Source organism: Schistocerca gregaria, chromosome 3 (assembly GCF_023897955.1).
Source record: "Schistocerca gregaria isolate iqSchGreg1 chromosome 3, iqSchGreg1.2, whole genome shotgun sequence".
In the NCBI taxonomy this organism is placed as follows: Eukaryota; Metazoa; Arthropoda; class Insecta; order Orthoptera; family Acrididae; genus Schistocerca; species Schistocerca gregaria.
Genome location: NC_064922.1, coordinates 676,504,156 through 676,531,216, shown reverse-complemented (window position 1 = coordinate 676,531,216; position 27,061 = coordinate 676,504,156). Strand labels below are relative to the sequence as shown.

The 27,061-nt window shown below is 42.5% G+C and overlaps 1 protein-coding gene across 1 annotated transcript in view; it reads left to right on the top strand.

Annotated features, from left to right (window-relative positions):
* Positions 1-27,061, top strand: part of LOC126355551 (membrane-bound alkaline phosphatase-like) — a 194,374-nt gene that overhangs the window by 126,006 nt on the left and 41,307 nt on the right. Inside the window, exon 6 of the mRNA XM_050005909.1 lies at positions 13,189-13,393. Coding sequence (XP_049861866.1) covers positions 13,189-13,393 — 205 coding nt within the window. The remainder of the gene's footprint in view (positions 1-13,188; positions 13,394-27,061) is intronic.

Sequence of the window (27,061 nt, the reverse complement as noted above, 5' to 3'; positions counted from 1 at the left end):
ACACCTCTCCTCTGAGATCCACGACGTCGCTCTCTCATGGCTGGCTTCACCTCATTTAAAAGTGAATCCGAGTAGTAATTGCTGTTCACTGTACGCTGCTCTTCGAGATAACCACAAAGAACTGAACCTTCAGCATCCCAAAACACTGTCAACATGACTTTTCCTGTTGATTCTTAGGTTTTGAATTTTTTATTGACAGGTAACCTGGTGTACATCTACTCAGTGCTTTGTCTTTTTAATTCTGGCTCATAATAGTGAACCCAGGTCTTCTCGCCGGCTGGAGTGCCCGTGCAGTTCTAGTCGCTACTGTCTGTAACCGCGCGACCGCTATGGTCGAAGGTTCGAATCCTGCCTCGGGCATGGATATGTGTGATGTCCTAAGGTTAGTTAGGTTGAAGTAGTTCTAAGTTCTAGGGGACTGATGACTTCAGAAGTTAAGTCACGTAGTGCTCATAGACATTTGAACCATTTTTTGAACCCAAGTTTCATCACAAGTTAAAATTTGGTTGAGGAGGTGCTCACCCTCTGTTTCATAACGTTCCTTTACCTCTGTGCACACTCTCAACTTTTTTCCTCCTTGTAGCCGCGTCAACTCCATTGGCACCCATCTTGCTCATGTTTTGCCGTACTTCAGTTTGTTACAGATAATGTTATGAACTGTACCAGCAATAACATTAACCTGATCAACTATCATTTCCATAGTCCCACGGCGGTATGCACAAATAATATCAACTGGACTTAAAAGTAAGTGACTTGAAACTGCAACTGGTCGGCCAGAACGTTTTCGTCATTCACTGAGTCACGACCATTTTTAACTGATCTACCCACTTTTAAACATTCTACAGTATATATTCACTGGTTTCTCGCCTGTAGCAAGTAAAAAACTAATAAGCGGACTCGCCATCTTGAAATGTATTTTTGAGGTTATAAACAAAACAGTGTTGATACATCAGCTCATCCCAGTGGTGCCAACTTAAAGCCAAAAAAGTACCAAACATTCCCTACTACGCTTTTTTCCCCAGATCAATTGTCTCTTTAATAATTGAATTACCCTCGTATATATATATCAATACGACGATAAGTCCATCATGGTCAAACATTATCATTTTAATTAATCATATTGAAAGGTGTGTGTGTAAAGTTTCGTAGGAGTTCGTTTGGGATGTGTGGAAACGTGCTCGTAAGGTTTGAAGTGCTCAGACATGCGCGAGCAATCTCGGTAAAGTAGCCTCGCTACACGATGAGCTACGGGTGATATTTAGTCAGTGAAGATGTACTCCAGATTTATCTGTTGATCGAGAAGGGACAAGAGTAGACAGATTGTGGAACTTTGGTGTTAGATGTGAACAGTAGACTTTTGGTTTAGTAGTAGTACGCAGCAACCAACGGAGACTTTTGCGAATTATTCTATATCCTAGATTAATGGAAAATTTATTTTGGAAAGAAATAGAATTGATTTTACCATTGGTACGATTTTCCTCTTTGTGAAGAATGGATTACATATAGTGATCAAGATTGCTTTATTTTAAGCATCGCTTTGATAATGCAGCATTATCCTCTGATGTCAAAGTTAGGATTCGTTTTGCTTTTCATTTATTTTTTCGAATTTATCGATCGTTGTGAGAGAAATGAATTTAAGAATTAGATTTTGGAATTTTCTTTAAGGAAAGATTATAGATATGAAGTTCAATTTTGGTAGTTCTAGGATTAAATTTAGTTTTTTTCAGAGAAAATTAACTGTTACTGAAGTTCTATTAAATGTTACAAAGTCAAATGATATGAGACTACTATTGAGTTCATGTAACCCAGAATCTATATCTGCTTGCCGAGAATCAACTAATATTCGTTTTATTTAAAACCATTGTCAAAAATTATTAACCAAGAATAACAGGCAATTTTAGATGAAAAACACAATCAACATTATAAAGCAACTTTCACTAAAATAAATTCAAACTGGCGCATCTCAGCAGTTAGATTTTGCAGCTCTATTACCGAGACTCGCTGTAGCTACGAAAGCTGTTAGCATGACGTTATCCAGTGCGACCCAGGTAAGCAAAATAGTGTAGAACACTGGTTCTATGTTTAAATAACTTTAACTGAGACAAACTTTAGTTTCAAAATTATCAATTTTTCGTCAAATTTCGTAGTCAGCTTTGTCAGGAGAGTAAGTTTCAGACAGGGCACGATTTTCATAGAATTCTCGCCGTTAGATTTTTGTTTTAACTCTCGGAATTTTTAGCGTTAAGCAAGCTATCATCAGTTCATAACATTCAAAAACTGAAAGCCCCAAATTTAGCATCTTACAGGCAATTTGACATGAAAAACACCATCAACATTAAAAAGGCACTTTCACTAAAATAAATTCAAACTGGCGGAGTGCGGCATAGCGTTTCAAGGGCACACCGGCCTCCAAATCCTAGAACACGGAACACTCACCAGTCAAAGTTAATGTGCACAGTAGTCCTTCCTCAGAGCGTCGTTTCAGGTCTGCATTCCGCCCTGTCTTCACTTTAGTGGGTGACAATGCGCGGCCGCATCGAACTGCGCTGGTGGAGCAGCTCTTGGAACGAGAGGATGTTCGCCAAACGGTCTGGCCTTCCAATTTCTTCAGTTTAACTCCGATTGAGCAGTTGTGAGATTCGTTGTTTAGACGTAGAGCAGCACGTCCACAGGGACCATCCAGCAGTTAACCGCGCTGACGATGGAGTGGAACGCCCTACCACAGGAACTCCTTACCTACATCGTGGGCAGCATGGGAGCACGTTGCAGAGCGCGCGTGCCCGTCTGTGCTCAGTAAACACCCCATTACGAAGCATGTTACACCTTCTGTAATGTCCAGGGGACCATCAGAACTCGTGGTGACTTCATTGTAGTTATTGTCCTTGAATAACCAACACGCTTTTGTTCGTCTCATTGCGCATTTCTTTCGATTATCTTCTCTACTACACTATAGCAGTGATTTCTGTGTAAGGTCCACGTTTCGTCGAGCTATAGCTTGTCAGCGACACATCACTGGAAAGTTGCTTTCGTCCTTAAGTTTTGCACCAGTGAATTTGAGGCATATATAGCTGGCCATGACGCCATACACTTGAAAGGTGCTGGCCGCGGTGGCCGAGCGGTCCTAGGCGCTTCAGGCAGGAACCACGTGACTGCTACGGTCGCAGGTTCGAATCCTGCCTCGGCCATGGATGTGTGTGATGTCCTTAGGTTTAAGTAGCTCTGTCTAGGGGCCTGTTGACCTCAGATGTTAAGTTCAAAATGATTCAAATGGCTCTGAACACTATGGGACGTAACATCTATGGTCATCAGTCAGATTTTAATCCCATAGTGCTACGAGCTATTTGAACCAGCTACTTGAAAGGTACCGATTATGTATAGTGATTGCTCAGCTTTCCTACTTCCAGTATTCCATTTCTTTCAACTATTCTTAACTTTTGAACGCTGTTGTATTATTTATTTCCATCTCATTGTTCTATATTGGCCTTCGCTTCACACTAAAATGAGTTGATTCACAAATGAGAGCAAATGTATGAAGAACGTAAAATAAATGTAAATGTCGTGTGACTAGGGCCTCCCGCCGGGTAGATCGCTCGCCTGGTGCAAGCCTTCCGACCTGACGCCACTTCGGCGACTTGCGCGTCGATGGGAAAAGAAATGATGATGATTAGGACAATACAAAATCCAGCCCCTGAGCGGAAAAAGTCTCCGACCTAGCCGGGAATCGAACATGGGCCCTTAGGATTGACATTCTGTCGCGCTGACCACTTTTTTTTTTTTTATTATCAGATTGACTTGGTATATTTCACGAGAATTCAGACAACCATAGTCAAATCATCATTTAATATTAGCTGCAAAAAAGAAAATCAACAAATTAGGTGAAACACAAATAAAACATTTCTTCTGAAGGGGAAGACCAACCCGTTACCCCACCCGTATGAATTTTGGGTGTATATATATACATGCAAAAGAGAGAGAGAAAAAAAAATCACGAAAAAATACAACAAGGGAGGGGACTCGAGCTCAGGGAAGAAACAGGAATCACAGGGGAACTTAACCAACACCTTGACGGTTAAACACAAGAAAAAGCATATTCGCAAAAAGCGTTCGGTATTGTGGTAACCGCTGCCATTTCCAATGCGCAGTTGACAAATAATGGTGAAAAACGCGGGGATCTGGGTCATTACCGCCTTCAATGACGTCATGGACATAGTAACCCAAGAGCCAGACAATCGTGTTCGTTTTCGTCTGAGGAAAATAAGAGATGTCCGGATGTAAGAAGATGTCGTCTGGGAATGCGGTTTCAGGCCCTCTAGTAAGAAAAGCTAATTGACGGCGGACCCAGAGCCAATGATCCCGTCCGCAAGCAACTAGCCTGTGAAGTAAGGTGTCAGTTTGATGACATTCCTCACACTGATCAGTCGGACGAAGGCCAATACGAAAAAGACGATCACCAGTAGGTATCAGACGGTAAATGACCTTATACCACGTTGAAACAATCTCCATCGGCAAAATGGGAAGACTAAGATGAGACCAGACCGTTTTCCATGACGTTGACGGGGAAGCAAGTTCAACAGAAGAAGGGAAACATGCTGTACCCCAACGGATTTGTAGCATGTTGGTAGTAATATGCGTCATAGAAAGTATATCAGCACCCAGAATACCGACAAGTATAAAGTATTCACGAATGTGCCGCAATTTAGGATTAATCCGTCCAACATCAACAGGAGGGGTCAGACTGGCCGGCCGGAGGCGGGAAAGTAAACGAGAGGTGACTGAATGCGGAGCCCGCGTACAGGTTAAAACATTGCGGCGGGCAAATAAGATGGACGTCTTCACTTTGATATCTGAAAGACCCAATCCTCCAAGCTTCCGAGGCCTGGCCACAACTTCATACCGGACACGGAAGACAAGGCGGCGCCACAGAAATCGACTAGACAGCTGTTTCAGCCTGCGGGCCATCATCGCGGGAAGCGGGAAGACCTGCGCAACGTAGTATATTTTACTGAAGACATAGGTCTCTAAAACCCGTGCCTTGTGAAGGAGGCTAAGGGAACGGCGGTCATGTTCAAGGATCGCCCCGTGAACACGACTCGTAACCTCACGCCAATTTAGTGCCGCCATTTTGATCGGATTACGATCCACTATGATCCCCAAGGTCTTATGGCGATCGACAACCGTCGCCCAAGGAATGACGACATGATCAAAGCCTCTCAACGGCAGGAACGTGCATTTGCGATCATTAATGCGAGCACCAGCAAGACCACAAAATGAATCCAAGGTATCCTTAAGCCGCGGTATGTCCTCGGCATGTCGTACTAAAACCATGACGTCATCGGCGTATGCACGGACTGCAAAAATTTCCCCCAATATATTCCAGCCACGTAAGTGCATGGTGAGATGGCGAAGTAAGGGCTCTAAGGATAGAACAAAAAGTGACATGGATAAGGGGCTTCCCTGGGGTAACCCCCGTCTGATCGATATCCGGGGGATAGGGTGACCGTTCACAATCACCGAGACACTGATACCGGTAAAAAGATTAGTTAAGACTTGTCGAGCATCATTATTAAAGCCGACAGCGGTGAGCACTCTCGATAAAAAATCATGGCTGACGCGATCGAACGCTTTTTGGAAATCAAGAAAAAGCAAAGCCCCTGGGATATTAGCGGCAGCCGCCACCGAGATTACATCGCGACATTCGAGAACGGAAGTCAGTATCGTGCGTCCAGGCACACAGATTTGGTGGGCGGCAATAATGGTATCGAGCAGCTTAGAGAGACGGATATTAATTGCTCGAGCGACAAGTTTATAATCAAAGTTAAGGAGAGTAATAGGACGGAGGGAATCAATTGCAGGTCGACCTGTGGATTTCGGGAGGAGGACCATTCTGCCTTCCTGAAAAGGAACAGGAAGTGAGACTCCCCGCATCACTTCATTTACCATTGACGTTAAGGTGTCACCAATGAGCGGCCAAAATTGAACATAGAACTCCTTAGGAATACCATCTAATCCAGGCGACTTGCGGGACTGCGATCCTGCAACAACATCATATATGTCATCCTTCTGAAAGGGACGCAGAAAGGCGTCGTTTAATTGAGGAGTGACGACGCGAGGCAGCAAGGAGGTAAAGTCGTCAAGAGAGGTTTCCGCCGGGACATGAGTTTCGTACAGATCAGTAAAATAGGTGTAAACGAAGTCAGAAATGTCACGGTGAGAGGTGAACACGCGGCCGTCAGCGGTTGTGAGGGAGGCAAGGCACCCACGTTTCCGGCGCGACCGTATACGGACTAGATGGTAGAGTGACGTCAGTTCCTCTTGTAGAAGGGAACGTGGTTGAGACCTCGTCCGCAGGCCCTCCATTTGAATGCGTTTGAGCTGCAGCAATTTGGCTTTGATGCGCTGTATATCAGTAACCCGGAGGGGAGCATGCGTAGCACTATCGTACAGTTGACGTAAGACAGAATAGTAAAATTCATGCGTTCGTCCATCTTCTGCCACCTTCGCAGCCCCAAAACGCATGAGAGCCCTACGGATGTGTGGTTTTGCATACAGTTTCCACCATGCCACGATAGACGGGTACCGGTCCATAGTACGAGAACAACGAGTCCAAATGTCCTCCAGGACGATACCAAGGGAGGTATCTTGCAAATACGCGATATTGAGCATCCAAGGAGGACGAAACAATTTTACCGGTTGTCGCTCGTAATTAAAAGTAACGGCTACAGCGCAATGATCAGTAAAACAGGCTGGTATCACATCAACAGCCAGAAGTTGCCCACACAAGGAATCGGAAAGGTAAAAGCGATCGAGGCGACTGCTAGACGTGGGAGTAAAGTAGGTATGTCGCACAAGTGTAGGATAGCGAGAAACCCACACGTCACGCAGGTGCAAGGAGCGCACAAGGTCGTCGAGTTCTTTACTGAAATTAAAATTAGGAGACTGATCTACCGGCCGTAGAACACAATTGAAGTCCCCACCTAAAATTATCTTTGTCGGGGATTTACGAAGCAGGTAAATGACTTCTTCTTTATAGAAACTCGAGCGTGCGGTAGTACAACCCGAACCAGAAGGGGCATAAAGAAGGAGTAAACTGAGATCATAAAACGTGCACCCGATCCCCCTTCCACTGTCGAGTACTTCGAAATTCATCAACGGAATGCCTTCTCTATAAAACAAGGCAGTGCCCGTAGAAAGTTCGGAAGCGACATTAAAAAACGTCGAGAACCCAGGAATGGAAAACTGGTCGAATAGGACTTCCTGTAAAAAAACAACATCTGCCCCAGACTGATAGATAAACTGTCGCAAAGCGGCGAGCCGAAGCTCAGAACATATTCTGTTAATATTCAGAGTAAGAAATGTATATGCTTGCATGGAACTTCAACCTAGAAAGAAAAACAAAGATCGGTAGAGAGCCGTCAGCTGACGGAGCAGCATACAAGTAATCATACCAGAAACAAGCGCTGAACCACAGAGAGAAAAACTACGAAACAGAACCCTCATCTTCCCACTGCTTTTTCTTCGGCCGTGACGCGGCTCTCCGTGGCTGTTTACGGATTCGACTGCGGCTCCGCGGTGCCGACGCTGCAGCGTTCGGCTGCGTAGGAGCATCATGTAGACATTCCGTGTCAGATTGAGAGAGAGAGGCCTCTACATCCCACTCGTCCGCAGACATGGGTTCACGGTGGGACAGTTGGTGAATAACAACGGGATCCACTGGCTCTGGAGAATCAATCAGTTGTTTGATGGGAGGAGGCTCTGACCCAGAGGGGGCGACAGAAATTCCAGAAGGGGGATGCGAAACAGAGTCAATAGGAGAAGTGTCAGGGAGCACCGGAGAAGACACGTGGCAACCAGAAGCAGGTCCCGTCACGGGCGTCTCCGAAGAGGCTGCCGCGGTAGCAGGAACAACGTCAGATAAGGTGTCAGGGAGCTTCTGCAAAGGCATGATAGCACCTGTGGCTTCCTCATCCACGATTTCCGACTGAGAAAGAGAGTCCTTTACCGGAGGCCCATCGGAAGGGCGAGCCAATAAGGAAGAATCATCAGCCGCATCATGCTGTGTTCGCCGACGCTTGTTGTGAGAAATCAGCACGGGAACATCGGAATTAAGGGCAGCAACATCCCTACTCAAGGACAACGGGGGAAAATCAAGGCCGTTGTCGGGCAACGGATCACTGCGTCCCTCAGTAACAGTGAGCGATTCAGTCCGAGATCCTTGCGGGAGAAGATCAGCTAAAGTCAATTTTTTACGCTGTTCGTATGTAGGTTTTAATACCACCACACGCCGCGGACAATTAGTACGGAAATGACCAGTTTCATTACAATAATAACATGTTCCTTCCTGGCCACTGTACGTGATATGGACCCTATAACCACATACCTGTAGGTGAGAAGGAATAGGTTTTTTGACCACCATTTCCACCGACCGAATACCACTCTATACCTGTAAGCGGTGCTGAGCAGACCAGCGTTCCTTTCGAATATGGCGTACGTCCCCATAAGGAAGCAAAACGGACTTCAGAAAAGAGTCGTCAACCTCGGGCGGAAGGTTAAATACCCGAACATTCGTATATATCACTTCTGCATTCGCCAAGAGAACCATACTAGTGGAACCATCACGGTGCGTAAAGGGTACCTGAGAACCATGACGAGAAAGTAGCCTATCAACCTGGAGCGGGTCAAGAAACTTAACAAAAAACACATATAATTCGCTGTCGAAATATGCGGTATGCACCTGATCAGTAGTGACCTTAACTGTATCGACTAACCAGTCATGTATCTCCAAAGAACCGGGCTGGACGTGACGCGTGGATTTGTCAAAGGTAAAACTGACTGTACCTGTACGCGGAACTTTCGTGGGAACCATGGTGGACATCACGGCGAGAGACGACGCCGCGACAGGAAGGGCCGCACGAACACCAAACACCAGCCGACAACCAGCGATGCGACGCGCACGGAGACCAACACGGCACTAAACTGACAGGAGGAAAACACGCTGCGCTACGGTAGAGGCGGAACTAAGAGCACGACCTAGTCGCCCGACGCGCAAGCGAGAATGACCACTGAGCTACCGGGGCCGGAAATGAAGAACGTAGATACACGAGAACAACGTTTGTTCCGCAATAGAAGAAATGCCATCATTACGCAGCACTGGGAACATAAATTATGTCAGTGCCTTACTTTAGAGAGGGGTGTACTAAATGTTTCCCGAGAGACCTTTGGTTGAGTTGATATTTCTTTATCTCTGGGTCACTCTCGCCCTTCTTCTGGTGACAGGACGCTTACTGTCCTTTATCATCCGTCAGAGGCTATATTTTCTTTCTTCCTTTTTTGCGTCATCAGTCTTCTGACTGGTTTGACGCCCCCGCCACGAAATCCTCTCCAGTCCCAACCTTTTCATCTCGCAGTAGCACCAGCAACCTCCGTCTCAGCCATTTACTGCATTTATTCCAATCACTGTCTTCCTCTACAGTTTTTACCCTCTATAGCTCCCTTTAGTGCCATGGAAGTTATTCTCTAGCGTCTTATCAGGTGCCCTATCATCCTGTCCCTTCTTCTTGTTGTCTGTGTTTTTCATACATTCCTTTCCTCACCGATTCTCCACAGAACTTCCTTATTCCTCACAATGTTAGTCCATATAATTTACAACATTCTTTTGTACGACTTCATCTCAAATGCTTCGATTCTCCTCCGTTCTGATTTTCCACAGTCCATGTTCCGTTAGCATAAAATGCTGTGCTCCAAACGTACATTCTCAGAAATTTATTCCACAAACTGAGGCCCATGTTTGACATTTATTGGCCAGGAATGCCATTTTTAGCCAGTGCTTGTCTGATTTTTATATTGCCTTTGCTCCGTCCGGTATGCGTTATTTTGCTGCCTAGCTAGCAGACTTCCTTGACTTCGCCTATTTCGTGATCCCTTAGTTCTGATGTTAAATTTCTCCCTGTTCTCTTTTCTGCTACTTCTCATTACTTTCGTCTTTCTTTGACGTACTCTCCATCTCTGTTTCCATTAGACTATTCATTCCATTTAACAGATTTTGTAATTCTTCTTCAGTTTCATCGAGGATCGCAATGTCATCAACATATCTTGTCATTTATATCCTTTCATCCTGAATTTTAACTCCGGACTTGAAACTTTCTTTTACTTCCGTCATTGCTCGTTCGATGTAAGATTGAACAGTTAGGGGCGAAACACTACGTTGCTGTCTTACACCCTTTTTAACCTGAGCACTTAAAAATTATTATTTTCCTTTTCTGTTCTGAATTTCTTCATCTGTAACATAAACAAATTTAGTCGGTCTTCTTCCTTTAATTTCCACCTTAATTTTGTGTTTTTATTTTTTCCTATCAGGAAGATCTCAGTCCTGGTCTAAGTTAATTATCAAGCAATTAATTGCATAACATTTCTGTAATTTTCGTAACAAACAATACTGAGATACTACTAACCAAACATCACTCACATCAAATAATGAAGAACCACGAAAAATTTTGAATTTCTCACAAGACCGCAAAATGTATATGGTGATTTTCTTAGTACTAAAAACTAGTGACTCACTAAACATATTTCTTTCCATACAATCTTTTTTCTATTAATAGTGAATCTAACTTTTAAGATTATATTCCATGGTTTTTCATTAGTATGTTCTGTGACAAAGAAACTGGAATTAAAGGAGTTAAGTTGAAGTATATGCCTATATTCAATCAGTGGGGATACGTCAGTCACTTTAATTTCCAGTATTTATTTGGTCTGTGGCGTTTCGCTAGCCCTCTCCCATCTTCACATATCTGAATGTCATTATTACATTATATAGTGTTTAACATCTACTCCTTTACTAGGCGCTTTAGTCCGGAACCGCGCGACTGCTACGATCGCAGGTTCGAATCCTGCCTCGGGTATGGATGTGTGTGGTGTCCTTAGGTCAGTTAGGTTGAAGAAGTTCTAAGTTCTAGGGGACTGATGACCGCTGGTGTTAAGTCCCATAGTTCTCAGAGCCATCTACTCATTTCACATACTGCAGTAAATAATCTGCTACACTAAATAATTTTCTGCCTTAAATAATATAATGAATGCAGCTACATATATCAATGTGTTATCAGTACTTGCAGGAAGAGAAGCAGAAATTGTAAGATGACTTTTAAATTTCACAAGGCAGTTGCTGGCCGCAGTCACGCACATAGTAATATAAAAAAAACTGGCGTTACAATTAGGCTCCCACTGACCTATAAAACGGAAAGCTATACATTTTATTCACATGGCATTAAATGAAACAAAAACCTTTCTACCTGTCGTTGCGTATTTGTTGTGGTACATGCGCAGGAAGGTGTGACATTATTAAGCCTGAATGCTTCCAGATTTTAGATAATAAAATGTTCCCCTTTCACACTTTCGACGCTTCCTGCGCACGGCAGCATTTCCTGCGTTCGCAACATCCTGCTCAAAGCTTATGACTGCTGGTAAAACCAAAATGTAGCTACGAAAACATTACTTGACACCTGTTGTGTGAATAAATTTGGGAAGCAAAAAGTTACAGGCTATCAAGGATATCGGCAGGAAAGAGCTTAAATTCTGAAACACTGGTGTTTCTTCAGTAGCATCTTTATTTACTAATAGGTTTCACCTCGAAGGAGTCTAACTCACCTGACGTATTGATCTAACAGTCGCTCGTGTCTATTCCTCTACGATACTTCGCGAAACTAGCTATAATTAAGGCATTCCAAGGGCTAATATCGAACAAATGAATATGCAGGTCTACCGGACTCATATATAATACTGATGCGCCAAAGAAACTGATAGAGGCATACGTATTATAATACAGAGGTATGTAAACAGGCAAATACGGATCTGAGGTCGGCAACGCCTATATAAGACAACAAGTGTCTGGGGCAGTTGTTAAATAGGTTACTGCTGCTACAATGGCAAGTTATCAAGATTTGAGTGAGTCTGAACTTGCGTTATAGTCGGCTCACGAGCGATGGGATACAGCATCTTCGAGGTAGCGATGAAGTTTGGATTCTCCCGTACGACAATTTCACGAGTGTACCGTGAATATCAGAAATACGGTGAAACATCGTATCTCCGACATCGCTGCATCCAGAAAACGATCCAGTAAGAATGGGACCAACGACGATTGAAGCGAATCGTTTCAACGTGACAGATGTGCAACCCTTCCGAAAACTGCTGCACATTTCAGTGCTGGGGCATTAGCAAGTGTCAACGTGCGAACCATTGTACGTAACATCATCGATAAGGGTTTTCCGAGCCGAGCACCCACTCGTATACCCTAGAAGACTGCACGACACAAAGCTTTACGCTCTCGCCTGGGTCCTCCAACACAGACATTGGACTGTTGATGAGTGGAAACGTGTTGCCTGGTCGGACGAGTCTCGTTTCAAATTGTATCGAGCGGATGGGCGTGCACGGGTGTGGAGACAATCTCATGAATCCATGGAACCTGCATGTCAGCAGCTGACTGTTGAAACTGGTGGAGGCTCTGTAATGGTGTGGGCGTGTGTGGTTGGAGTCATATGGGACCCCTGATACGTCTAGACGTCTCTGACAGGGGACACGTACGTAAGCATTGTGTCATATCACCTGCATCCATTCATGTCCACTGTGAATTCCGACGGATTTGGGTAGTTCCAGCAGGGAAATGCGACACCCTACGCATCCAAAATTGCTACAGAGTGGCTCCCGGAATGATCTTCTGAGTTTAAACACTTCCGATGGCCACCAAACTCTCCAAACATGAACATTACTGAGCATATCTGGGAAACAGTGTTAATGAAAGTGTAATTTCAAATAATACTTGGGTACTTCCACCGGAAAAGGCAAGTTCAGGAAAGCAAAAACAACTTAACTGTGAACCCTGAAAGCTATTGTTAAGGTGAATTATAATTTCCTATTCCACTTCGAACATTGTTTTATTTCGATATAAACATACTTAATTTCATCTGGGTGTGTTTGACACAAGCTATTATTGATCAGTACCTTCTTGAAATGAACAATTAACGTGGAAACGACTAGATATAAACAAGTATCTTTAAAATTTATTTTTTGTGTGAGGTATATCACGTTTTGACTTAGAGTCACATCGTATTACGCTGAAGGGAAGTATTAGCACTTCACGGAATTGTTCACAGTCCTGCACGCTAGCAAGGTAAACTATGTTCAACATATCTGTTTCAGGTCGTATTGGGCGGGGGTCGTGCAATGTTCCGACCGAACACATTAGAAGACGAAGATGGCGTTGGTTGCGGCAGCCGCCTTGACGGTCGAAATTTGATCGAGGAATGGAAAGCGGACAAGGATGTTCGCGGTGTGTCCAGCCGCTACATCTGGAGCCGAGGACAGCTTCTCCAGAATGAAACCTTCGAGAAGGACTACATACTCGGTATACCGAAAATACCTATAAAACTGATTTCTTTCTATTTTGTTATAAGATGTATCATATGATGTATTTTGTTTGAAATTACTCTCTACTCCTCGTACATGAATTACAAACGCTTTGACAATGAGTGGTCAACATATAGGGGTGGAGTAAATCGTTACAAGGTTTCAGCACAGTACTGTAAATAGCAGTTGACAATCAATTAAGCAACACTTTACGATGCAAGACATTTATGTGTTGATGTCGACTGGAAAAATGACTATATCCTCTCACAATGACCTGATGTGACGTGATGTCACATCAGTTTGGTAGGTCCACAAAAGAAATTTTTCATTACTGATCCACACGATGTACAAACATCAAAAAAAGTTTTGTGTCACGTCGGCTCCATGAGTTCCGGAACCTGTACTGAAAATTGGAATAGTAATCAACATTAATATCATATCATCCCTTTTTATTGCTCATGAAAGCCCCACACTGCATGTTGTACCATGATACAGCGAGACCTTCACAGGTGGTGGTCCAGACTGCTGTAAACACCAGTACCTCTAATGCCCAATAGCACGTCCTCTTGCACTGATGCATGCGTGTATTCGTCGTGGCAAGGCACTTTTGGTCCAGACTGTTCCATTCCTCAACGGCTACTCGACGTGGACCTTTCAGAGTGGTTGGGGGTCACATCGTTCTTAAACAGCCCTTTTCAGTCTTTCCCAGGAATGTTCGATGGGGTTCATGTCTGCCGAACATGCTGGCAACTCCAGTCGAGCGATGTCGTTATCCTAAAGGGCGCCATTCACAAGATGTGCACGATGGGGACGCGAATTGTCGTTCATGAAGAAGAATTCCTCGCCAATACGCTGCCGATGTGGTTTCACTATCGGTTGGAGAATGGCATTCACGTATCGTAGAGAAGTTTCGGTGCCATCCATGACCACCACCGGTGTACGTCGGCCCCACGTAATGCCACCCCAAAACAACAAGGAACCTCTATCTTTCTGCACTCGCTGGACAGTGTGCTAAGGCATTTAGCCTGACCGGATTGCCTGCAAACACGTCTCCAAGGGTTTTCTGGTTGAAGGGATATGAGACACTCACCAGTGAAGAGAACGTCGTGCCAATCCTGTGCGGTCCATTCGGCACGTTTTTGGGCACATCAGTACCGCGCTGTATGGGGTCGTGATTAATAAGATGGACCTCGCCATGGACTTCGAGAGTGAAGTTGCGCATCATACAGCCTATTGCGCACAGTCGTAACACAGTGTCCTGTGGGTCCATGAAAAGCATTGCTCAACATGGTGGCTTGCTGTCAGGTGTCCTCTGAACCATAATCCGTAGGTAGCGGTCATCTACTGCAGTAGTAGGCCTTGGGCGGCCTGAGCGAGGCATGTCATCCACAGTTCCTGTCTCTCTGTATCCCCTCCATGTCCGAACAACATCGCTTTGGTTCACTGGAGACGCCTGGACACTTCTCTTGTTGAGAACCCTTCCTGGCACAAAGTAATAATTCGGACGCGGACGAACAGTGATATTGACCGTCTAGGCATGGTTGAACTACAGACAACACGAGCCGTATACCTCCTTCCTGGTGGAATGATTTGGACTGATTGGCTGTCGGATCCCCTTCGTCTGATAGGCCCTGCTCATGCATGATTTTTACATGTTTTGGAGGGTCTAGTGACATCTCTAAACAGTCAAAAGGACTGTGTCTGTGGTACAGTATCCACAGTCAACGTCTTTCTTCAGGCGTTCTAAGAAACGGGCTGATGCAAAACTTTTTTCGATACGTGTATATTTATGGACATCCATCTGCCCAGTTCCCAGATGCGCGACCGCTCCCGAGGCGTCCACACCGTATCACCGCCGGATGTGATCTTCCCTTTTGTGCTTCTTCGGGGTAGCAGGCGGTCTATTGCTGCTGGTAACCAGGAATCACGCTTCCTTAAAAAGTGATGGAGTGCGCCTGTTCCCGTAGCCTCCAATGCTCCCATGAGAGATAAGAATATCTGATGTGAGCCTGTATGTCCTGTCAATTGTCTCATCACCTGCAATGGCGTGGGTCTCTACAAGCCACTGCACGCAACACAGTATCTTAAAGATTTGTTAGGCTGTGACAACGAGGCTGCTCTAGTCGAAGATTAGGGCTATTTAGGCACGAACTTTACAATATGTTGTTTGGCCTTCTTGTTGCATCAGATTTGCTTTCTGTACTCGAGCTTTAAACTAATTCCTTGGTCGTCATCGTCAGGAGTTAGTGTGGTACTAACAGAGCCTGCGGTACTTTCGTATGTAGTTGGCCGAGTTATTTCATAGGAACGTAACAGTGTCACGAGACCTCTGTATGCAGCCACACGTTACTATGATGATTGTGACGGACGAACACTGGTAGCGATACTCATACCATGCATTTTCCCACTGGAAGTCTGTCGTCAGAGGCTCTATTGAGGTCATAATTTGCTGGAATAAATTTAATTGCGACGATGGTTCCACCGTAAGTGGTGCATGGAAACGGCCATTCAATGCAGAAAGGTAGCCCAGGTATAAAAGAGTTACCTACCATCTACTGAAATCAGTATCATTGCTAATGTTGTCAAATCAAAGGCAATGACATAATTTCCGGTATCGTGTGGAAGTTCTGTAACTTTGTGAGGTCTCCATCACATAATATGGCCAACAGCATACGAAAGTAGCGCGGGGCCTTTTTGTGTGGTAGGGAACGCCTTACGACGACGACAGAGGAAGTCGTTGAAAATATGAGTACACAAAGAAATCTTAAGTAGCAAGAAAATCGAGAGAAATTTACCTAAAATTGTAGCAGAGAAAAACTTCGTTATCAGATAGCATGAGTGTGTCACGCAGCGACATACAGAGGATGTATATCGCGGCACTCGATGGTACGTTTACAAACTTGTCGGAGATATCGGTGTCGCAAATTAATGGCATTAGTGTACGTTTCGCTTACAATAAAGTAATAAATATTCTGGAAACCAATTTACTTTATGGAAATCAAATCAGCCGTGAATGAAGTGTCTTAAAATTAGTACTACATTGGCCGTGCGGTTCTAGGCACTGCAGTCTGGAACCGTGAGACCGCTACAGTCGCAGGTTCGAAACCTGCCTCGGGCATGGATGTGTGTGATGTCCTTAGGTTAGTTAGGTTTAACTACTTCTAAGTTCTAGGGGTTTAATCACTTCAAACGTTGAGTCCCATAGTCCTCAGCGCCATTTGAACCATTTAGTAATACATAGTTTTATTTTGAATGTGATTACAATGACCTTTAACAGAAATAAATGATAATACAGAAGAAATACAATAAATAATAAAATATGACATGTTAACTATCAGAACAAGTCAACCGATTACCACCATATCGACCAATCAACAAACTTCATAAAATGACTGGAAATAAAATACAACAAAAATACGCAACATTTAACTATATTTTGAGGCTGCTAACAATCTTTTAATTCGATTGTAACCCACGTATGCAATGTCACTGGCTTAGTTTTACTTATTTATTTGCCGTCGTAATGAAGATTTTCTGTCCAGTGGTTAAGGCAAATCGTTCTAATTACCATAGAGAATGATTAATATAACTCACCATTATTACTAAAGTTTTGGCATAATGAATTTATGATGTATTTCAAATACAATTTTCTTAGACCTGAATGAACCAGCTCATATAAGATAGTCCAGAGTAACCACAACCGAAAAGGTCCCGTTAACCGCATTGTCTGTTAGAGTTTCCTAAACCCAATAGTGTTCACAAACTATATTCTGATAGTAATGCATTTAACAATGTTAAAATACAGTAACTTTGTGTCTTTAGAGGTACTATTTACAAATTTAATGTCAGATTGGTCCGTGGCGGTCTAAGGAAACGAAATAAATGCAACTGTAGGTTCGTATCAAAGAGTTGTATGGTGAATTTAAAATAGACGAGAATCTCGACTCAGTTTTTCTTAATGGTCTCTAAGATGTGCTCAAAGAAGCAGACTTTTGTCTAAGTACTAAGTGAAGTACGCTGACGGAATAAAAATTGCAACAGCAAAATATAACTAATGGAGAGTTATGAAATTTATGGAATACATCTGTTTAGGTAACATATTTAAGGATTAACACTGCAAGGTGACAAGTTGATGTAAGCTCGAGATAACACATTGCAAATGTGGAATGCTGATAGATTAATAACCACTGTTAGAATCAGAATGCTGAAAAAAGGCTTGTAAAAGGATGTCAGTTAATGTTTTCACCTTCCAGAATAACTATGTTTCGACTAACAAGATAAAAAGCACAGAAGCAAGGCTCAGAAGGTGAAGAAAGTAATGGAAAGAAAATGAAAAAGTAAAAAAAAGGGTAGCGAAAGAAATGGTAGAGCTTCTATCTAGTAATCTAATTATCTTCGGTCGCGAGGTCGCCTTTTTGATTAAGAAATCTTCAACAATGGCGACCGAAAATATTCGTTGTAAGGAGTTATTTTCGTTCTTCCAACGGAGTTGTCAAAGAGGGCGCAGGAGCAGATAGAAGATCGGGACGCCCTCTCACTCTTTGAGTGGCAACCTGTCCCTTCCAGGAGGGAAAATCGACAGTTGTCAACGGTATGAGGATTCAGATGTCAATGAAAAACCACTGCAGCAAAGACACATTATGCGAATCTAATGTCATGTGGCCTTTAACAGAAAACGAGTCACCATGATCTCTTCACTGGCAAACGATTCCAGATTAGCTCCCTATTCGGTTCTCTGGCAGGATACTACACTGGAGGGATGACTATCCAACGAAAGGAGCGTGGATTGTCATAAGCTTGACTGTGGTAGGGGGATTAAGAAAAAGTCTCAGTCTAGATATAGTGGATATCAGCGAAATGGAAACAAGGTAAGAGTTTACGTTGACACGAATTTAGGGTAATATCAGAAACAGCAGAATACTTTATATCGAAGGTAGGATTCGTTATGAATAGGAATGAAGATCAGAGGGTGAGTTACTCCGAGCAGTTCAATGATAGGATTAATATCTTCAAAATCAACAGCTGATCAACTCCAACAACAATAATTGTTCAAAAATGTTCAAATGTGTGTGAAATCTTATGGGACTTAACTGCTAAGGTCATCAATCCCTAAGCTAACACACTGCTTAAACTAGATTATCCAAAGACAAACACACACACCCATGCCCGATGGAGGACTCGAACCTCCACCGGGATAACAATAATTCAAGTATACTTACAAGCGTCGCTAGCAGGAGATAAACAGAGGCACTGAACGGATAACTCAGTGTGTAAAGGGACGTGAAAATATAATAATGTTGAAGGATTTGAACACAGTGATAAAGAGACTTGAGACGGTGTTATGGGACAATATAGAGTCTGTAGTAGGAAGAGGGTTGGTGAGAGGCTACTTGAATTTTGCGTAAACTCGAGTTAATAATAGCGAATACACCGCTGAAATATCACAAGAGGAAGAAGTATGTTTCTAAAAGTTCTGGAGACACGGGAAGATACCAACTGGATTACAGCACACCTAGACAGACATACACAATTCAAACATTGAAATGCAATATATATCTGATTCAAATCACCATTTCGTACAGATGAATGGTAGACTGAAGTTTAAGAGAATAACTGAGGCGCAATGACGTGTATTTGATATTCCCAAACGTTGAAGATACTGCGATAATGAACACCACAATAGGCAGTTCATTTGAAGAGGAACAGACACATCTCCAAAAAGGGCAATCACAAAATAAAGGCATTTAGAAATGAATAAATAGGAAAAATAGCGGATCTAAGGTGAAAATCCTGCAGGAAATATGTGGCGAAGTCGAAAAATAAATGATCGGCCAATGACATAGTAAAAACATACAACTGTCAAAATTAAAAGCAATACTGTCAACATTAAGACTAGAGGGTTAATTCCCGTGTTAAACGTAGAGGAAAGTGAGGATTGATGGAAAAAATGACTAGTTACTGACGTGAAGGTAGAAGAAATAGAACACAATTTGGAAAACAAAGGAGGGTTTAACAAAGCTTTGAAAGGTCAGTGATTAAATAAGGCAGAAGGAATGCATAACATTTCTTCGGAATTTATAAAATCACCGAGAATAGCGACCACTCCAGTTAGTGTGTGGAATCTCTGATACTGGAGACATACTCATAGACTTTCGGAAAAAAGTAACATTTATGCAATCCTGGTAATAGCAATGACAAATAAATGCGAGAAGGATAGCAAGTTCTGCTTAACAAATCATGCTTCATGACCGGAAAAGAAAATTGAGGCTCCGTCAGATGACCAACAGTTTTGCTTCAGGAAAGATAAAAGCGCACAGAAAGACACTTGTGGCATAGTGCTTGATAATGAGACAAAGACTTAAAAAAACTCAAGACACGTTCATAGGATTTGTCGTCATAGGAAAAGCGTTCGAAAGTGTAAAACGGAGTAAGAAGGTGAGTGACATATGGTATGTATAAAAACCAAGAAGAAACAAAAAGAATGGAACACCAAGAATATATTCTCGGAGTGAAAAGACCGTAAAACAAGGCTCCAGTCTTTGTCCGCTGCTGGTCAGTCTATACATCAAAGCCTCAATGACGAAAATGAAGACAGGGTCAGGAGAGGAATTAAAATTCAGGGTGAATGAATATGAATCATACTATTCGCTTATGATTGCTTACTTCAGTGAAAGCGAGGAATTATTACAGGACATACTAAAAGGGATGAACAATCAAGTGAACTAATAATATGGACTGAGAGTAAATCGAAGAAAGGCGAAAGTGATAAGGAGTAGCAGGAATGAGATCATCGTAAACTTAACATCAAAGGTGGGGACCACGATATAAACGAAGTGAAAAAGTACAGCTACGTTGCAAGCAAAATAACATATGTTGGACGAAGCTAGGAGGACATTAAAGGCAGACTAGCACAAACAAAGTAGGTACTCGCTATCAATAGATGTCTAACTGTATGAAACAAAAAATGGTTCAAATGGCTCTGAGCACTATGGGACTTAACTTCTAAGGTCATCAGTCCCCTAGAACTTATAACTAATTAAACCTAACTAACCAAAAGACATCACACACATCCATGCCCGAGGCAGCATTCGAACCTGCGACCGTAGCGGTCGCGCGGTTCCAGACAGTAGCGCCTAGAACCGCTCGGCCACCACGGCCGGCAACTGTATGAAACATTGGTCTTAATTTGACAAAGTAACTTCTGGGAATGTATATCTGGATCAAAGCGTATTACTGAAGTTAATCGTCTACTTGAATTGGGGTGAAACTGGAAAAAGAAGAGAATTAAAGTGTTTGCTATGAGGTGTTGGAGAAGGACGTTAACAAGTACAAGTGGGATATATATATATATATATATATATATATATATATATATATATATATATATATATATATATATATATATCATCGAATGTGGACCTGGTAAGCTTAAACGACGAACAGCCCTGGGTGATATTGGGTTATGCTAGACAAATATTCAAGGAGTCGTTCACATATATATATATATATATATATATTGCTCTCTTAGTTAAAGAACCAAAAATTAATATATTCTAAAATACTTAAATGTGTTAGCTCTATACCTCCGATCGTCCTCTCTTTTTTTACCCTCAACGGTGAAGCCCAAAATCTTCGTCTTCTTCGAATGTGGTCCTGGTAAGCTTAAACGACGAACAGCCCTGGGTGATATTGGGTTATGCTAGACAAATATTCATGGAGTCGTTCACATCTGTGAAATTATTATGAACGTATCACACATAGTTGTTGACAACTGGATACTGTGTGGAAAGACTTTCGGAAATCTACCTATTCACCAGCATTAATTGTTTCCAGGCTGTCGTGCACGAATAAAATATGCTGCGTATCATACAAATGTTTTTTTTTTCTTTTATATAAATCCGAGCTTATTTCTTGAAAGAATCTTCTTTTCCCTCCAGTGTCGTCACAGTGTTTGAGCTTGGCGGATTCTTTAGGGTCTTGACTAAATGATTCTGTAACTTTGTGCTCCTGATCTTCTACCGCTTTTGTGCAAAGGAAAGACCTGATCCCATTTCCGGACTCGCGAGGCGATACGCTGGGCAGGAAATTCTCGATAAATACGAGCTACGGAAACGTCTAATTCCGCAGGGTATCAAGTGTAAACTCTGACATTTTGCCAGAGTCAGGTGTCTTGTTTCCTCTACGTATTTGGTTTTCCAATACTGGTGATGCTAATATCGACACCTCTTATTTGCGAGCCTGTGCTGCAGTCAAATATTCATTCTGCTATATTTTCATAAGTGAAAATATTTTTAAACGCGAAATTTAATATTTCTGCTTTCTGTTTGCCGACATCGGTTTCACTACCAATCCGATCCGCGAGATATTGAATTTTGGGACCCGTTATTAAACTTTACCTATGACATGAACACTTTGAGATTTAGTGAAATATCTTTGGCCAGGGTCAGATTGCGTAAATTATTGTAGGTTTCACATCTACGTCTTCTTAGGAATGCACGAGATGTAGCTTTCTCTATCAGTTTCTTCTATAGTGAGAGTTCATAGGTCTGTTTTCACAATATTCTGGAGTAGCGCTTGAGACAGAAAGCTCATTATCAATATACTGTGGGATTGTACATACATATGCTAAGGTAAAGTTTTTTTTCCTCGAAACTGGTATCATAATAGAGTCAGTTAGCACCAGGCTGTTTATCCTCGTATTTGACTTTTATAAAACATGTTACGGGTATTGGGCACTGGCAGTTGGAAATATTTCATATTTACTTGCATTACTGACTAAATCTTTTGTTATAATATACATCTCGAACCTATTATCAGGCCACAAGTAAGTGCTACAGTACTGTCTCTACAAGGGACTAGAAAACGGGTGCCTGTTGTTGACTTACTATCATGCCAGGAACCACATAAGATGTATCTTCCATCTTTTGTCACTAGCTGAGAATATAAAAAGACATTAATAATTTAACTATTAATGAACGTCTCAAACAATGGCAGACGTAGTGACACTCACTTGAAAATTGGTGTACAACAGTATATTCCCGGTCAGATAGTCTGTTCAAAAACCGGGTCCTATTTACAATGAGGTGACAAAAGTCAGGGGAGAGCGATTTGCACATGTGTAGATAGGGGTAGCATCGCGTACACAATGCGTTAAAAGGCAGTGCCTTGGAGGAGCTGTGATTTATAGTCAGGTGATTCATGTAAAAAAATTCCTATGTGATTATGGTCGCAAGACGGAAATTAACACACTCTGAATGCGGAATGGTAGTGGGAGACAGTGACGTAGGACATTCAGTTACTTAAATCGTTAGGGAATTCAGTATTCCGCGAAACAGAGTGTAAACAGTGTGCCGAGAACACCAAATTTCAGGCATTACCTCTGACAAGGCTGCGGTCGACGGCCTTATCAAGCGAGACCAGCGGCGTTCGCATGTAGGTGTCAGTGCAGTGCTAACAGACAAGCAACAGTGCGTGAGGTAATTACAGAAATTAGCGTGGGACGTACGACGACCGTATCCGTTAGGACAGTGCGGCGAAATTTGGCATAAATGGGCTATGGCAGCAGACGTCCGACGCGAGTACCTTTGCTAGCAGCACGACATCACCTGTATCTCCTGGGCTCGTGTCCATATCGGTTGTTCACTACACGACTGGAAAACCGTGGCCTGGTCAGCTGAGTCCCTATTTCAGTTCGTAAGAGCTGATGCTAGGGATCGAGTTTGGAGCGGACCCAACGAAGCCATGGACATGCCACATCTACATCTACATCTACATCTACATCTACATGACTACTCTGCAATTCACATTTAAGTGCTTGGCAGAGGGTTCATCAAACCACAATCATACTATCTCTCTACTATTCCACTCCCGAACAGCGAGCGGGAAAAACGAACACCTAAACCTTTGTGTTCGAGCTCTGATTTCTCTTATTTTATTTTGATGATCATTCCTACCTATGTAGGTTGGGCTCAACAAAATATTTTCGTATTCGGAAGAAAAAGTTGGTGACGGAAATTTCGTAAAAAGGTCTCGCCGCGACGAAAGACGTCTATGCTGTAATGACTTCCATCCCAACTCGTGTATCATATCTGCCACACTCTCTCCCCTATAACGTGATAATACAAAACGAGCTGCCCTTTTTTGCACCCTTTCGATGTCCTCCGTCAATCCCACCTGGTAAGGATCCCACACCGCGCAGCAATATTCTAACAGAGGACGAACGAGTGTAGTGTAAGCTGTCTCTTTAGTGGACTTGTTGCATCTTCTAAGTGTCCTGCCAATGAAACGCAACCTTTCGCCCGCCTTCCCCACAATATTATCTATGTGGTCCTTCCAAGTGAAGTTGTTCGTAATTTTAACAACCAGGTAGTTAGTTGAATTGACAGCCTTGAGAATTGTACTATTTATAGGGTAATCGAATTCCAACGGATTTCTTTTGGAACTCATGTGGATCATCTCACACTATTCGTTATTTAGCGCCAACTACCACCTGACACACCCTACAGCTATCTTTTCTAAATCGCTTTGCAACTGATACTGGTCTTCGGATGACCTTACTAGACGGTAAATTACAGCATCATCTGCGAACAGTCTAAGAGAACTGCTCAGATTGACACCCAGGTCATTTATATAGATCACGAACAGTAGAGGTCCCAGGACGCTTCCCTGGGGAACACCTGATATCACTTCAGTTTTACTCGATGATTTGCCGTCTATTACTACGAACTGCGACCTTCCAGACAGGAAATCACGAATCCAGTCGCACAACTGAGACGATACCCCATAGGTCCGCAGCTTGATTAGAAGTCGCTTGTGTCAAAAGCCTTCCGGAAATCTAGAAATACGGAATAAACTTGAGATCCCCTGTCGATAGCGGCCATTACTTCGTGCGAATAAAGAGCTAGCTGCGTTGCACAAGAAAGATGTTTTCTGAAGCCATGCTGATTACGTGTCAATAGATCGTTCCCTTCGAGGTGATTCATAATGTTTGAATACAGTATATGCTCCAAAACCCTACTGCAAACCGACGTCAATGATATAGGTCTGTAGTTAAATGGATTACTCCTACTACCCTTCTTAAACAGCGCAATTTTCCAATCTGTAGGTACAGATCTATCGGTGAGCGAGCGGTTGTATATGAGTGCTAAGTAGGGAGCTATAGTATCAGCGTAATCTGAAAGGAACCTAATCGGTATACAATCTGGACCTGAAGACTTGCCCGTATCAAGCGATTCGAGTTGCTTCGCTACCCATAAGGTGTCTACTTCTAAGAAACTCATGCTAGCAGATGTTCGTGTTTCAAATTCTGGAATATTCCATGGTGATGGAATTTCGAAAAACTGCCTTCAATTACTCCGCTTTAGCGGCACAGTCGTCGGTAACAGTACCATCGGCACTGTGCAGCGGAGGTATTGACTGCGTCTTGCCGCTTGTGTACTTTACATACGACCAGAATTTCTTCGGATTTTCTACCAAATTTCGAGTATCTGCAGTACGCCGCGGAAAAGGAGGTCCGTCACGAAGTTGGAGGAATCCCATGACTTTGTTTATCTCAGTCTATGCTCACAGATAGTGTAAATGATGGCGTACGGTCACATGAGTCGTAGCTAACATACAGTAGATTCGCTGTTTTCTCTACTACCGTTGTAACTGGGGCCATATATTTTTCGATAAGACCGACCAGTCTCTTAAAAACAAATTAATAAATGCTTTCTATGAATCAACTAAATGAATTTCTATAATCCGTTTATCATATTATACATATACGACCATTTCTTTCTGACAGAGCATATTTTAGCAAGTAAATGGCCATATAAGTAGCATTTTCACTCTTTCAAGAAGTGAAGAACTGTTTTCATGCAGTTTAATTCACCCATGCTACATTTTCTAGGATTCTGCATTTCATTTCATCCCTTGCCAATGGAAAAACTTCTTCTTTTGGCAGTGAAATGGTGTAACCTAGTGTTATTGTACGAGCAGTGGACCCCAAGATAATGTTTCTGTAACACCTCAATTTGAAGATGAGCCTGCAGTGTGTCGAAAACCTGTTCATGGTTGAATAAATCGTAAAAAAGGGGCAGCTTGCATATTTCTTACCAAATAAACTCCAGTCATCTTGTATTGCAACTCAAAGCTCATAAACTGACATAAAAATGAGAAGGTACAAGAAGTATACATCGTATATTAACTGCGTTCTGATATGTACATAAAAATCATACTATAACTATCGACATAACTTCGCTGTTTTCTCTTGTGAATGTTACTCATAAATAAATAGTTCGTTACCAGAATCTTACTTGTTATTGTTCTACAACAGAAATTTTACTTCATTTTAATATAGTAATATTATTATATCCATTTTTGTAAATCTTTGGTGATAGTGGCATATTTTTGCCCATATTATCGTGATTTGTAGGTCGTAAAAATCCCAGCCCTATTCATAAAACTTCCTCCGCTGGTTAATGCATTAACTTGTTGTAGTTACTTTGGTAGTCCAGTAATTCTAGCCTTACTGTATCGCTAAATTCATACCATTAGTATTCGCATGCAGACGACAGAGGCGAGGGATGGTGCAATTCGGTAATTCTGACAGGCGTCGACTGCGAACATTAGAAACGTCTCTGTCAGATTGTTGTTACGTAACCCTCGCCCTCGACACGCAACCACATGCCATATCGATTTTCTTCACCTCGCGAAGCACTATGTGAATACGATGAGTTAGCGGAAGCGATAGCTCACATGCGCCATGCCCACGCTATAACTCCCCTACGAATGGTCACACGAATTAAAATGCTGTGAGGTGGAACAAAAGACAACGTTACTTTCTAAATGAGTCCTACGTTGTGGGATCTCACATGTTGATAAAATGCTTATTCTTTTTTTGCCATTTACGAATATGTAGATTTGCGGCACAGCATTGTGTGAATTTGTTGTGGAAATTTCAAACTCTATTCTTGTCTATTTTTCCGGAACAAGTTTACTGATGGAGAACTGTGACAATCGACAGTAGTTAACGCCAACAACACGCATGTATCTGTATGTTAAGCGTAGAAAGAGCGATGTGAATATGATGTTTAGTATAAAATGATTATAATTTTTTAAGCTTATGAGTCCTCCGAGTAATTTTTATACGGCCCTTTCTTTTATGCCAACATCTTCATGTCACGGTAAGACTTGAACCCAATGTCCTCATCTGTTGGAAATATTCCAGTACCTGTCTTCTATTACAGTTTGTATCCTGTGCACGTCTTTGAGTTGCCACGGAAGTTATTTCTTGGTGTTTAAACACGTGTCCTATCACCCTACCCCTTCTTCTTGCCAATACTTGACACATGTTCCTCCCCTAGAGGATTCCAGGCAGAACCTCCTCATTTTTTGTATATCAACAATTTACATCATCGAATATTTCTTTTTATAGGTTACGAAACCCTATGAACGTCGTTTGATTATTCTTAGGCCTTGCTTATAGTATTAATTGCTACGCCTGCTGTCTCCCCCTTGCAGCAGTCTTCAGCATTCTCATTCTGCCTCTCAGATCTTTTTCTCTCTCTCCCTCTCTCTCTCTCTCTCTCTCTCTCTCTCTCTCTCTCTCTCTGTCTCTCTTCTCTGCGTTTGTCCTTTGTTTCTAGTTTCAGTGACAGTTCTACTGGCTTAACGATGTTTCTTT